The sequence below is a fragment of the Macrobrachium rosenbergii genome, chromosome 19 (assembly GCF_040412425.1).
Source record: "Macrobrachium rosenbergii isolate ZJJX-2024 chromosome 19, ASM4041242v1, whole genome shotgun sequence".
NCBI lineage: Eukaryota > Metazoa > Arthropoda > Malacostraca > Decapoda > Palaemonidae > Macrobrachium > Macrobrachium rosenbergii.
Genome location: NC_089759.1, coordinates 3,995,712 through 4,011,499, shown reverse-complemented (window position 1 = coordinate 4,011,499; position 15,788 = coordinate 3,995,712). Strand labels below are relative to the sequence as shown.

Here is a 15,788-nt window from a genome sequence, read left to right as displayed (position 1 = left end):
GATGACCCACCCCACCACCGGAGCCCGGGACGCCTCCTCCAGGAAGCCTGACGCCGCCCCCGAACTCGTACCGGACGAGCTGACCAACGAAGGACCAGCCGACGTCATCCTTCAGCCTGCTGCCGTCCCCCCTCGAGCTGGCTACCGAAGGATCAGCCGCTGTCATCCTTCAGCCTACTGCCGTCCCCCTCGAGCTACCTACCGAAGGATCATCCTTCAACCCGCTACTGTCCTCCTCGAGTTCCTGCCGGCCAGCGCCGCCCTTCAGCCTCCCACCCGCCCCAAGCCCAAGACCTTCGCGGCCAAGACGATTTCCGCATCGACGCCTTGCTTGTGGGGGGGGGAGGGGGGGAGTATTGTAAGAGACGCATTGCACCGATCAAGGTCTCTTTCGAGTACACGTGTGTTCGTCATCCATCGGGGGGACAAAACAAAAACAAGAGCATCCCGTTTTCTATCAAGGAACACAACTTCTACCATACAATATTTCCATCTGTTTCTCCCTAACCATTGTTGTCTCGTCTCAATTTATGTACAATCACCACTACTGGCATTGCCATGCAAGCATTCTAATCATGTACTCAATGTTCCATCGAATCTTTTCTATCAAACTGTATGTATGTTTCTGTTTGTGAAGACTCCAAACGTCTCGCCATTTCACATATATTATGCTACTACACTGTATTCATTAATCTGTCTCGAATCTCATGCAATTGGCCATATGTGGAATTTCCTGGCCTTTCCATTGATATATGTTTTATCACTGTACGTTTATTATGTCTCTCACAATCGCCATCTGTTTGTCTGCCGACAAACACAGGTGTCCGGAACATTACCTCTGTTTTGCCCAGTCTGTGTGTAGATACTACTTTGCGGCTCGCACCAGCCAATAACAACTTAGAAGATTTTGTACACGAATCTAAAACAACATGTACATTCATTCAGTAAGGAACCACCAATAAATCAGTCAACACCCAGCCAGTATATCACCCAATCTCATCCTTACATCACGTCAAGATTAGCGAACCGAGCATCTCCATGTCAAGAACAGCGAAACCCAATGATCCCCATGTAAAGAATGGCCAACCCTTTCCGGCCCGAACTCCAGTTCCACATGAGGGCTAGTACTAAACACGGCGAAACATTGATTCTTCTACACTGTTTCGCCATGTTTAGTACTAGCCTGGGGGGTCAAATGTATTTCGCCTTGTTTAGGTATAGTACCGAAGTGTTCATGTCTAGAACAGCGAACCCGATTATTCCCATGTAGAGAATAACGAACCCAATAATCTTCTTGTAAGGAATAGCGTTCCCTGCTGCGAGTGGGTTCGCTAATCTTGACATGATCCCAAAATTCTAACTACTTCAGAATTATATTCATTACATGCTAACTAAATAACCTCTGTCTTTTGGGTTTAGGTTGCAAGTTTTTTTTTTTTTCATTTTGGCTTACACTAGTTAGAAATAACTTCAAAATGTGGGATCATTCACGTAAAATTGTGCAAGTGTCAGTGAAAATATTTTAATGACACGTTTAAATTGTTTACTTTAAATTTGAGTTTTTACATTTTTGGGGCAGATTTTTTACATGCTGTATACTTTAAGCCTTTCCAAACGCTTTGAAGCGCATGTTTTGATCAATTTCAAGATTTAATTGGAGCACTAACTATTTCCTGAAAATTTCAAGTTCAAGCACCTGAGCATATTCTTGTCAGGATTCCAAATATAACTTGCCTGAAGCACGCGTTTCCTACCTGTTTATTTTGCTGGATAAAATTTAACTTACATAAAGCCTAACCTTATGCCTGGTTACACAAACTATCAAAACTAAAAAGTAATAAATTCAATGTTAAAGAAACAATTATACTTAAAATTAATACCTACCACCCAGAACTGAACACTTGAAAGATTATGCTATCTACCGATGTGATTTACTAACAAAATTTTCAGTTACACTATTTTCACTGTTACCATTCATGCCTATACAGATATTCCACTGATTTTAATAAAATGCCTAATTTTTAACAATTTGCAAAAAACAGAGGTCACTAAAACTTCTTGATTTAACCCTGAGGTGACACATTCAGTGCAGATTAACTTTTAAACTTAATATTTGAAACCAAAGTAATATTTTAAACCAACACTCAATTTTTAGTTATGTACGAAAAAATTAAAATCGCCCTGGGATAACAATTCTCTGAAAAACTGCTTTAGCAAAGTAATCCTAGAACTAAAGTAACCTCAGAAGTAGTTGGGTTGTAAACAATGTTTTTCGTATTAAGAATCCCTACCTTCAAAATACGAAGAACTCAACAGCAACTGTAACTCTTGCATAGTCGTCAAAAGGTGAGATTCCAAATAACAAATTAGGTATCTTTCGTTTGGATGTTTGAGGCTTAGTGTTTATGGATCACCACGAAGCCCAGCAGTGTTTTCGGGATCCTTTATTCTGCAAAATATATTTTTACGAAGTTTCATTAGCTTTGAAGGAAGCTCTTTGCCATAATCAATATATTTACTAATCTTAAAGCAGCCTAAGAACATTATTGACCAAAACCTGGAACATTTTTTATTTAAACTATGCTTCACAGAACACTGTACTGTAGCTTCACAGAATACTGTACTGTACTTCTGTTCACCTGGACACTTTAAGTACATAAAGATTTCTTTCATATTGGACACTACGCTTCATCACCAAAAATTAATCCCATAACGTTTGTAAAGTTACCGAGGAACGCGTTCTCTGTAATGTACATCCCGTTTTTTGCGGTGCCTTCACATTCGACCTAATATTATCATTATCATGAATTGTATATTTTATTGTCTGTTCAACTGACCATGTATTGTATATATGTAACAGTATTTTTATGTCAAACCAGATATTGTCAATCATTATGTTTTCTGTATGTACCTGTCCTGTTTTTTGTAGAGAAACAGTTTGACCTCAGGTCACCTGTAAATCTTAGTACCCACGGTCTCTGCTTTATACGCAGACGTCCGCACACTGCTTTATACGTGGGTCACTTCATCAATAAACCCCTACCTGTGCCTACTGCTCAAATTCTTCTTTTTCCCCATCTGTTGGCCTCTCCCACTAGCCAACACTCACTGCTATCATACCTTTATCCTCATCTGATGGGTACCTTAGGGTTCAAAGAGGTTGCAACCTTGCCTGTTAAATCTTTTCACTTCAAAATCATCCCCACCAAAATCACTTTCATGCATCATAATAAAGTTTTCATCCAACCTACCCATCTCACAGACTCATCATCAACAAAGAGTTACGGGCAGCTCTAGGAGCAAGAGCCCGTGCTGGCACAAGGCCAGCTAAATCTAAAACAACATCATCAATAAACCAGCAGTACTGGTCTTCCTGCTCATTATTTCACACCTCTCTCACACGTTCATACTTTGAAATAAATTTTGCTACTGTTAATAAACTTGAAAGTATCTCTTAAGCTTCAAGCTTCACATTCTCTGAGGTGTGCATCCTCACATTAAAGTTACTGATAAAAGGCAGAACAACTTTAAAACAGTCAATGGGGAATGCAGTAAAAGCCACCTTACATTGAATGGGGAATGCAGTAAAAGCCACCATACACTGAATGGGGAATGCAGTAAAAGCCACCACACACTGAATGGGGAATGCAGTAAAAGCCACCATACACTGAATGGGGAATGCAGTAAAAGCCACCATACACTGAATGGGGAATGCAGTAAAAGCCACCATACACTGAAAGGGGAATGCAGTAAAAGCCACCACACACTGAATGGGGAATGCAGTAAAAGCCACCATACACTTGAATGGGGAATGCAGTAAAAGCCACCATACACTGAATGGGGAATGCAGTAAAAGCCACCATACACTGAATGGGGAATGCAGTAAAAGCCACAATACACTGAATGGGGAATGCAGTAAAAGCCACCATACACTGAATGGGGAATGCAGTAAAAGCCACCATACACTGAATGGGGAATGCAGTAAAAGCCACCATACACTGAATGGGGAATGCAGTATACATTGAATAGGGAATGCAATAGAAGCCACCATACATTGAAAAACAAATTATGTTCAAAGTTAACTCCTAATGCTAAACAAAATGAACTTCTAGTTCAAAAAAGCAAAATTATCTTGATTTCTACACAAGAAGACTGACAAATGTGACAAACTTCTAAGAACATTTTTCATTGAATTCCAAGCCTAACTTTACCTTTTATACTTGTTATACAAGAAGCCAGTGTAAGCCAAAAACTAAACCTATGAAATCCTACGGGCCGTGCTTAAGAGCAAGAGCCTGTGTTTATTAAATGCCATAAAATGTTTCATGGATTACTTCCCCTGGTCGGCGATTACTTCAGTGAAAGAATTATTAAGCAGTCATAAGTAAGGATGCGTAAATTTTATAAATGTAGGCTTCCATTCATGATTTCACTCGAGCTCTAGTTGACACTTTTACAAAGAATAGTCACTAGCAATTATGTTAGAAACCTTAATTTACTGTATGGTTAAATACTGTCTAATTTGTGGGTTTAAATAAGCCACAGTTTCCAGTTTCCTCTATTAAGTGACAACTGCTTATAACGGGGTTTATTGGAAGGAATAAAAGCAAGCTTTCAGCAATTTTGAGCGTAATCAACGTGGGTGTGGAATACACTTACATTGCTCAGTGCAACGTTTTGCAAGTCACAAAACGCCTGCAAAAATTAACTTCACAAAACTCATTAGCATTTTGACGCTACAACGTACCCTAAACTTATGTAACAAAAAGGTAATTCTATATATTAGCTCCGCGCCTGTTTTTACCTTTCAACTGGTTTTTTCTACACTTTTGGGGGTTCTGATACTGGCGGTGCATCTGTTTGTTGTCGGCCAAATGGAATGTCCCTTCGCCGTGTTTAGTACTGGCCTGGGGGTGGGGGAGGGGGGCTACCCATACGTTAACAAGTTATTGTAATTGCCGGACAGGATATGAACCGTTCGAAACAGACGTACCCGTGCTCTGTCTTGTGAAGATCGCGTATGGAAACCCCATTGTTGGATGGACTTCAGGGGTTAATTACAGGTTAATTACACTCGAGCGCCAAAAAAATTAAAGGTAAATTCATAATTAGCAACCAAAAAACTGTAGAAAAAGTTAAGTTAGAAGGCAGTCGCCGCCGCCGAGCTACTATATAGTTCTACCAATTTAAATTTCATACGTACTAAGGTCTTGCTATCTTGCCTCAAAATTTATCACAGAAAAGTGATTACGGCCAAATGGCACAAAGCAATTCTCACTTCTAACTAAACGCAACAGTTAACTGAGTATGAAACCGACTTCAAACCACTAAAACAGTTAATAAGCCAATACACATACGCAGAGATCTACCACTAAAATACGAGGTGAAGCTTACCTTTATCATTAAAACACAGTAGACACTATGAGCCCCGCCAAATTAAGAGAAAAAGAACGTCAATTTCGGCCCTAGTCTCACTATGAAGCTCTCGCCGGTCACCAAATCACCCTTTTCAACAGTGTTGCCAACTCGATTTGACAGTAAAGCGCTAAAAGTGGATCGCAAAGGCACTAAAAAGGCGCTAGACTTTCTAATTAATGCACTAAAAAGCGCCAAATAAAAAATAAACAGTAATTAATAAAACTTATGCTGTACTTACGTGTAGGCTACTGATCATCATTAAAGGTGATATACGTGGTTCCGCTAAATTTAGAAGTCTTCTAATCCAATAAAGTCCTCATCCGCATCTACATTTTCATAAGCTTCGAGACTTCCAATTTTCTTGACATCATCACTGGAAGCTCACATTAATAGCAACATTGCCCGCGCCTCTTCAATCCATATTTAATGGCAGTTTAATGTAGAAAATCTCTTTCCTTAAAAAGCGCTAAAAAAGGCGCCAGCGTGAAACGAAAATTTTTGGCCGCCGAAATAATTGAAAGCGCGCCAAATCTAACGCGAAAAGCGCTAAATTTGCAACACTGTTTTCAATGAAGAAGTCAGTGATGCTAACCACTCTAACCCTGTGAACACTACAGAAGACAAGAAATTGCCCTACAAAACTAAAAAAATTACCCAACATTCTGAAGCTATGATAAGAAATAAAGCTTTAGATCATGTTTATATGCAATATTATGAATACTAATAACCATATTGATAAAAAAAGGCCTTGTTACAATGACCCCACACTTAAAAATATTGTCCTAGGATCTAAAATTTTTTGGTCAAATTACCTTACGTGTGGGGCAATTACCCTACGGTTGGCAACGCTGGAAGAAGCAAGGGAGCCAAGCAAGGAATTTTTTAATACATTTACGCTTCCATGAAGCGTTACGTCACAAGGAGCGACAGTGACATCTGTTGATGAAGGGAAAACTCTGAAAAAAGTAACATCGGGTGCTGTAAAGGGAAACAAATAAATGAACGAAAAATAAAAACTACGCAGCGTTTCTGAAAACTATGAGTTGTTTAAGATAATAATTGCGTATTACGAATCATTAGCCTATAATTTATCAAATTTTTTATTTGCCATTGCATACATTTGAACAGCTAGCATCCGAAGGAATGCAATCAGTCGTGACTTAAAATATATTTATATCATAGCAGTCATGAAATTACAGTAATTAGCATGAGCATTCAAGACTTGGCTGCTATTACAGCATTGGCTGAACGATATAAACATGCAGACATGATAGGGAAAAAAAATTGTATATTGAGATGGACAGGTGCCCCAGTATGCAAGATGCTACTCGTTTCTATTTTTAAGTTGAGTTCTGCTCCCAGATATAGCCCTACCCTGTTACATATGACCAAAATAAAGTTATTAAATGCCCAGCAGATCCTGTTGATTGATTGACACTTTTAGACTTACGTCACAAAAGCCTCAGTAGCTGATCCTAAATTTGGAGAAAAAAATATTGCACTGAATCTCCACTACGAGCCTAAACTCGTTTGTTTTTTAAACAAAATTGCGTTTAAGGCAAATCTTTTTTTAAAAGTAAGAATTTTAACTGTTTTTAGTAGCCTACTATTATTGGTTTTGGTGAGACTAAAGACAATATATATAGTTTTTCTTTATGTAGAGTTGGGGTACCAGTAAGCTTCATGAATATTTTTTCTCTTACGACAGCTAGATGTCCCACTAACACACAACAGTGTAGAGGATTATTGTAAATGGAAAGTATGGACGCCAATCTCTATTTCCCAAATGATCTCCCTTGGGCGATGGGCAGAGGGGCAGGCCTAGACACAACGGTCCTTTTCTTTGGACGTTGCCTTGCCCCACTGTTCTCCCTGGTTAAGAAACTGGCAGAAGATTTTTAGATTATTCTCAGTTACATCAGATACAAACGGCTAAGTAAACAAAATAATGACTAGATTAACTAATAAAATGCCATGTCGCAGTTACAGATGTTCTGTCTCTCTCAATTCGCAAACGCTTTTGTGTAAGTGAATTGTTATCTTATAGTCTGTTTCGTAACTTTATAAAAGTACAATATGGATATACTGAAAAAGACAATTTAGATTATTTCTTTTCACCCTGCATGACAGTTGCTTTCATCTTCATTCAAGAGACTAAAAATATTACGAACCTGATTACTTTTTAAAATTTTTCGTTTTTAGATTTTATTTAGTCCTTTTCAATAACCGATGACTACTTTTAGCACGAAACATAAGCTATTTTATTTTTTGTATATTAAAAAATCGAGTTAAGTAAAATCTGGTGGTCTTTAGACAGAAAAAGAAAATTTACTCTTCAAAGAAAACGAGATTTAAATGAGGGACTAATCTTTTCCTACACTGTGTTCATTTCTGACGTGACATGTCCCTTTCTGGTAAATAAAACGGCTCTCAGTTGAGTGTTTTCTGTTACTCGGCTCCTATATTTTGAAACTGGGAGTGGATACTGAGTATGGAGATCCCAAGTAACACTGACCTAACCAGAACCACAACTTGACTCCCAAAAGTAATATTGACCTAACCATAACCAGTGCCTAATATCCCCAAGTAACAATGACCTAACCAGAACTTACCTTCCTAGACTGACTCAAAGCGCCGTGCCCTGACTTGACTAGAGGGGATTCGTCGCCCAGGACTCACTCCCCCCCCCCCCCGCAATAACTGACCTAACCAGAACTTACCCCCTCCCCCAAGTAACACTGACCTATCTGAAACCAGAAGTTAACCCTCCACCCCAGTAATAATGACCTATCTAAAACCTGAACCTAACCCCCCAAAAGTAACAATGACCTCTCTAAAACAAGAACTCACCCTCCCCCAAGTAACGATCTGTCTAAAACAGGTACTTCCCTCCCCCACAAAGTAACAATGACCCATCTAAAACTGGAGCTTAACCCCTAAAAGTAACAATGATCTAAAACCAGAATTTACCAAGCCCCCAAAAGTAAAGACCTATCTAAAACCCGAACTTAACCCCCGCCCCAAGTAACAATTAATGACTTAACCAGAACCTACCTTCCTAACTTGGTTTGGCGGTGGGGGGTGCTTCATCCCCTATGGACCCCCTCCAAGTAACACTCAACATCAACACTGAATGGTTTAGAGCACACAGGGTAACCATTATTCTAAGAACGTTTTGGTTAGGAGGCAAAACTACCAAAGCCTACCCTTCTCTTTCTACTCTGCATACTACCCTGAAACTGATGAATAGTTATCGGTTCCTATAGGAAATAACTATGTTTAATGTAAAGCAGCAGCAGTTATTTTGTATACCAAGACTGGTAGCCGAGGTTCCTGTTGTTGGTCAAGTTGCCAGTTCTTCATCAAGTTTTTTTTTTTTTTTTTAATTCCTGGGGACCACGTACTAGCTTATTTCTGTTTGAACGTATTTTCAAGCTTTCAATGATCAGGTTTGACAAATTTTTAAGTGATTTCAATTTACCTTTCGTTTTTTAAGTGTTATTGCCATGTCTGCTACCTTAGCTGGATCCTAATTAGTAAACTATTCACTTCACAAATACAGAAAACTTAATTTTGAGATGATAATAATATTGCAAGTCCTGTAACTTCTCTTTTTGCATTTGGTCAGAAGTAGGCCTATCGTCCTTGGCTGCCTCTCGTTGAGTCGTTGTTTTGTACTTGCCATTTTTTACTTTTCCTAGTAAATATTTCACTGACAGGCAGACTGAAATGAATTCTATCAGCAGCTCATTTTCCTTTGAAAGGCAGTCACATTCAAAATAAGCACAGTAAACTTGAGAGAACAAGTGTGAATATCAATCACAAAATGGTTACTTAGAGTCATTTCACTCAGGTCTAGTTATAAACAGCTTTAATCCTGCTATTTTTTTTCATTAGGACGTTAATATTGGCACAGCTCGTAAATAAAGCTAATCTAGCTTCAACTTTCAAGCTAGTCATAACTAGAAGTAATCCTGCAAAATTAAATTAAATCAAGATAACAGGCCATGCAATATCTACAATGCCCAGCTACCAAATTATGAAGGGAAGACTTTGAAATCTTCAATTCCTCATGTACGGGACTAATGTGCTTCTGGTAGCACAACAATAATGAAGTGTTTTAGAAAACCTGATTTGGGATACTTAGTAATGAACAAAGCCTATGGCAACTACTGTGAATCATTAACTTAAAACTTCCTTGAAGGACTAACTTACCTTTGTAGTTTGTTAGTTATAAATTATTTGACTTTGTAACTTTTCTTGTCTACATTCCAACCATCAGTTTATACACCACAAGCCACTCCAGGGTTTAAACTATTTTACAAGTTCTGCTGACTAGTAGCTGAACACAAAACTGAATACATGTTCATTATTGAAAGACTGTAGAACTGCTCAAATAAAACTGGAAAATTAAATTACACAATGGTTTATTTTCTCTTAATCAAAGAAAACAAATTTCACAATTTCACAGCCAATTATAGTGATGATCAGCTGATGAAATAGGAATTTTGAAGAATATCACAATCCTGCTTACAGCAGGAACAACTGTAAAAGAGGTAATCCCTTTGGAATGGAATGGAATATGTAATTTAGGTCAAAGGCCAAGCGCTAGGAACTATGAGGTCATTCAGCGTTAAGAGGGTAATTGAGAGAAAACAGGTTTGAAAGGTGTAATAAGAGCAAAACCTTGCAGTTACAATAAGAAACAACTGTTAGGAGAGGGTGGAAAGTAAGATGGAAAGACGAGAATATGAACAGAGGTATGGTAAAACAATTGAAAGGGGTTGCAGCAAGAGCAGTTACAGTTTAGAATAAACACAAATGGACAATTAAAAACACAGTGGGAAACTTATCATTTAATACTAAAAAGTATGACTCAGAACATATGAAGTATGAAAAATGGCAGTTGCCACAGGATGCTACGACGGTAATGAACAGTGAGTTAAATAAACAAGAGATGAACTTCACAATGAAAATAAAATTATTATTGGCAGTAACATCCAATAGTTTGTTCTAGCAAGAACTGGCAGGTACATATCAGTACATCAATATTACATGACAACACATAAACCACTTCAGCATTATAAAATTTACCCCTTATGTAAACCTCCCCACCAATACTGAAAAACTGAAAAACTTTCTTTTTTAGGAGTTCTGGCCCTATACTACTACAATGTGTGCGTGAATACTCATGTTATGTCAATCTTGTTACGAGATCATAGTTGTACAATCAGCTATATACAAATCCCGGAAATATTTTTCACGAATGATAACTTTACACTTGTGGCTCGTATCATTAGTAAAAACTCCTTTTTTTGAAATAGAGTAATATGAAGAGCTCTCATCAGAATTAATATGCATATATATTTATATATTTCCTTCAAACTAAGAAACAAAAGCATGAAAGATTTTAAAATGGTATGATTACCTAGCTGTAAAATCTAGCATTCCAACTTAATATTTTCTTCCAACCACTACAGCCATCCCCAATTTTTCGACAGGGAGAGGGAACAGTTACTTTCTTACAATGAAGAGATATGGCAACCACGAGCTTTACATTCAACCTCTCAGTACTCTGGTATAAATAGAAAAAAATAACTTGCAAAGAACAAGATGAGAACTTTCCATAGTCTTGTATTCTGGTGTACCTGTCACTCTCGATACCAAAAACTAATATTGCAATGATGGTTCCGGATCTAAATGAAATGCATCTGATATGCTTATAATCTGTAAAGGTAATTACTCTGGCCAAGTAAATGGCAATCTGTACTGTACTATTAACATAAAAAAATATCTACATCTACAATTTATAGTGAAATAAAATGCTTAACGGATTAAGCTTCATCTCTCGCGATAATTTCCCTAGCTTTGGTTTACTTTGACAAAATGCAGTGTAAACGAATTTAAGCCACAGAGGAAATCAAAGTGAATATACAAATTTACTAGAGTAGGTAGCATCTTAAAATACCCTTAATCCTAATTGTGAACTTGTGTCAAAGACGGCGCTGGGGAGTGTGCTGGACTCGCACCCTGAGTTAACTGATGTAATGCATGCTGACGAGCTCTCATTTCGGCTGCTTTCAGTTGTTCGAGATGGAACTGTTGACGTTCTTGCAGTAACTGCTGTCGCTGAAGCTCTAAACTCTCTCGCTCTCTGTCCATGATCGTTTCAAGTTCCTCAAAGTGACGTAACTTGATTTCTAATTTCTTCATCTGTGTTTCAACCAGGAGAGCGACAAGTGACTTGATCTTACGTTCCTCTACGGCGGCCAAATGCTTTGCTTTGACAGCTGCCGAGCCGAGGGCGGCACTAGCTGCTTGCTGCACTGAAGCGTCCTTGCGAAGTCTTTCCCTTTCTGCATCCAATTTCTTTTCCTCTGTATTCTCTTCCTTTTTATCCTCCTTAGTTTCTTTCTCCTCTTTCTTTTCCTCATCCTCTGTTCCCTCTTTCTTCTCCTCCGTCTTTTCTTCAGATGCTTTGTCCACCTCCATGGGCTCTTCTTTCTTTTCTGGTTCCTTTTCTTCCTTCTTTTCTTCTTCTTTCTTTTCTGCATCCTTCTTAGGCTCTGTTTCTTTCTTTTCGCCCTCTCCCTCGCTATCTTTCTTTTCCTCTCCTTCAGGTTCAGTTCCAGCAATGCCCGATTTTGCCAATCCAGCAGTCGGATCAACCTTTCCTTCGTTGGATGCAGCGTGATCGGCAACATTTTTGATGTGGGAATCAAGTAGCGCCGCCGGAACTTCATCCTTAATACGACAGAACTCATCCATAGCAGCTTTGGCGGCAGACGCGGCAATGCGAGGATCCACCACTGAGGCTAGGAAGGCGACTGTAGACATTATTGGATTACCGGATTTACTGAATGGAATAGGTTGATACGCAAGAGGACCTAGTGCAGATGCAGTTGGACCATTACCAACCTCGGGGTCTTCTAAGTAAGGATCCTCTATGGGTAGTCTCAGGAACTGCAGAATGCACTCATCTTGTGTCCTTGTGCCCACATGTTCACAAACCTTATTCCAATCATCTTTGTACATCTGCAAAGCAATGAATAAGTTCAAACTAAATCCTAAATTAAAAATCTATCATCTTTCATCTATGTACATCTGCAAAACAATGAATAAAGTTAAAACTAAATCTTTAATTAAAAATCTATCATCTTGAGCACTATATAAAATATGTCATAAACACATGAAGAATTAATGGACAAAGATATACTGTATTACTCTCTCATACACTTTTCTAAATCAGAGAGATAAATTTGTATCTTCATATGTGATGAAGTATATTTTACCTCAAGTGCTTCTAGTAAAAGCAGAATTTCTTGTTCAGTCCATTCTCGTGCCTGACTCGCTGCCGACTTATTTTTCAGTGCACCTGTCTTCTTTGAATACTGATCCAACTTGAGACCAAATTCAGTTCCTATGTTGATTTCTGGTTTCTTATCAGTTGGCTTCTTTTCAAAGTCCATGAGCTGTTTAGCGGCAGATGGCTGGTTTACCTGAAGACAGGTCATAATTAATAAATAATGTATACAAACTGAATCACAACTGTGAATTCAAGGAGTGATTTTCATTATCAAAGGTGAATTGGTCAATTAAACAGAGAAAATATTCAAGCTACTTCAAGCTTCCTGGAAACCAAAGATTATATCATTCCTATATATAAATTAGAACAGTTGTAATGATACAAGCACAAAATAGACAATCAGTTATAATACTGATGTTAAGCCATGAAATTTTTTTAGGTTCAAAGGCACATGGGACATGCTACTTAAATACGCTCTCTTAGCCCATTCACAGATAAAACAAGAAAGAGGGTAAGGCACGAAAACAAAAAAATTAGTTTGGCTTAACAATGAAGGAAGTGGTAGATGTTCCTTACACGAAGAAAATACATTTAAAAAAATAGAAGCAGGAAAATACCTAAAGCTTTGCAGTACAGGGTCATTTACCTCCATATTGAAAAATTAAAAATGGATAGAGTGATGGATGGTGTGGAAAACAATCTTGTGGGAGAATTATTATTTGAACAAGACCACTGAGGCACATTTTGGACTAACGTAGGCCTTGCTTGATATATTTATTTTAAATGAGGTAAAAATTGAGACGCTGGAACTGGAAATGGAACGTAAAATTGAGGCCAAAGACCAAGCGCTGGGACCTATGAGGTAATTCACTGCTGATAATAACATCGAAACAATTGTGATGAGAGGGTTGTAGATTGAGCCCGGAGGGATGCTGCAAAGAACCTCAAGTAATGCCTACAATGTACCTTGTGAGGTGCACTGATGGCACAGGGATTAAAGTTGAACAGCTAACTAGATGATCAAATATCATCAAGACTTTGAATGAAGAGCACGCACAAAAAACTTCAGACTATTCAGAGACATATTTTACCTTAGGAGGATTGATTGACTGTAGCCCTGCAGGAGTATCAGCCAAAACGTGGAAGTGAGATGTAGGTGGTGGGCCCATGGGAGTTGGTCTGGCATCCGCATCAACCTTGGAAAGATAAAAGTAAGTGTGATATGGGACCGTACTTACTTCAATATTCGATAACATGCAAAAGGATACAATTCTGACTATTCACCAACAAGTGGAGAATTTCACTTTGAAGTTTACACAAATCCACAACCTTTACCTTTTTAACTCCAACTAATATTTCCAGAGTATTTCCTCTTATTTAACTGAATAAGTTCATGGAATAGAATGGAATGGTATATAAAATTTACGCCAAAGGCCAAGTGCTGGGACAAATGAGGTCATTCAATGCTGAAAGGGAAAGTGACAGTAACAAGGTTTGAAAGGTGTAACAAGGGAGGAACCTTGCAGCTGCACTATGAAACAATTGTTAGGAGAGGCTAGAAAGTAAGAAGGAAGAAAGATAATATGAATGGAAGTACAGTAAAAGGAATGATAGGGCTTGCTGTTAGGGGCCAAAGGGATGCTGCAAAGGACCTTAAGTAGTGCCTACAGTACACCACGGAAGGTGCACTGATGGCACTAACACCCCAGGGGGAGAAAAAGTTCATGAAAACATTGATTTTACAAAACACTAATATCATTTCAGTGACTAATAATGCAACTCCAACATCCTTTATAGACTAGGCAAAACGCATCTTTTGCTGTATGTAATTGTTTTAGTCAACATTCCTGAGTAGTCATGAAATTAGGTACAGTATTTATTTCAACAGAACTTAGGCTTTATAAAATCGCAAATTACAAAGTGGACCTGTCAGCTTTTTTTCATAAATTTTCCACCCTTTATTTCTGAAGTATAATCACAATATTTACAAGACTCCCTATTTCAAATTCAATGGCCTGTCAGTCTTTTTTTAAAAATCTTTCTCCATCCTTTACTTCTGAAATATTATCACAATAATCTGACCACCTGACAGTAAGAGTATTACTGTGCTAGCCTAAATGTCCTCTTCCAGTATTTCTTGTGCATTCAATTCATTAACCCTTAACGCCTACTGGACGTATCATACGTCGACTAAAATTGTCAGTTGGGTGTCAAGTGGACGTACCGTACGTCGACTACAAAAAATTTCAACCTTCGGTCAACTTTGACTCGACCGAAATGGTCGAAAAACGCAATTGTAAGCTGAAACTCTTACATTCTAGTAATATTCAACCATGTACCTTCATTTTGCAACAAATTGGAAGTCTCTAGCACAATATTTCGATTTATGGTGAATTTTTGAAAAAACTTTTCCTTACGCCCAGCGATAACTTGGCCGAAAATTTCAGAAATTCTTTCGTCATTTTGTTGTAATTTTTGCACGGTTTTATATTAGCCGTTAAATAAAGTTTTATATATAAAAATGTGCGCAATTTCATGTACAATACAGCAAAATACAACTCATGGTTGTAGCTTTTATCAGTTTGGAAATATTTTCATATAAACCACGATAACTGCCAAAATTTCAACCTTGGTCTACTTTGACTCGACCCGAAATGGTAAAAAATGCAATTGTAAGCTAAAACTCTTACATTCTAGTAATATTCAATCATTTACCTTCATTTTGCAACCAATTGGAAGTCTCTAGCACAATATTTCGATTTATGGTGAATTTTTGAAAAAACTTTTTCCTTAAGTCCACGCCAGAAATTCTTTCATCACGTTGTCGTAATGTTTGCACCGTTTTATATTAGTCGTTACATAAAGTTTTATATATGGAAATGTGCGCAATTTCATGTAGAATACAACAGAAAATAACTCATGGTTGTAGCTTTTATCAGTTTTGAAATATTTTCATATAAATCACGATAACTGCCAAAATTTCAACCTTCGGTCAACTTTAACTCGACCGAAATGGTAAAAAAACGCAATTATAAGCTAAAACTCTTACATTCTAGTAATATTC

General features: G+C 37.9%; 1 protein-coding gene and 1 long non-coding RNA gene across 3 annotated transcripts in view; both read right to left on the bottom strand.

Annotated features, from left to right (window-relative positions):
- Window positions 1-1,284: 1,284 nt before the first annotated feature.
- On the bottom strand, window positions 1,285-6,192 carry LOC136848419 (uncharacterized). The gene is made up of 2 exons (XR_010856013.1): window positions 5,657-6,192; window positions 1,285-2,449 (listed from the first exon to the last, which is right to left on the bottom strand). It is a non-coding gene; the product is annotated as an uncharacterized lncRNA (long non-coding RNA).
- Window positions 6,193-10,259: 4,067 nt separating this feature from the next.
- The window catches only part of LOC136848570 (SWI/SNF complex subunit SMARCC2-like), a 30,945-nt gene continuing 25,416 nt past the window's right edge, over window positions 10,260-15,788 (bottom strand). For both annotated transcript variants that reach the window (XM_067120858.1, XM_067120859.1), the window contains exons 10-12: window positions 13,816-13,920; window positions 12,711-12,917; window positions 10,260-12,453 (exon numbers count right to left, since the gene is read on the bottom strand). In XM_067120858.1, coding sequence (XP_066976959.1) covers window positions 11,395-12,453; window positions 12,711-12,917; window positions 13,816-13,920 — 1,371 coding nt within the window. In that variant the 3' untranslated portion in view covers window positions 10,260-11,394. The remainder of the gene's footprint in view (window positions 12,454-12,710; window positions 12,918-13,815; window positions 13,921-15,788) is intronic.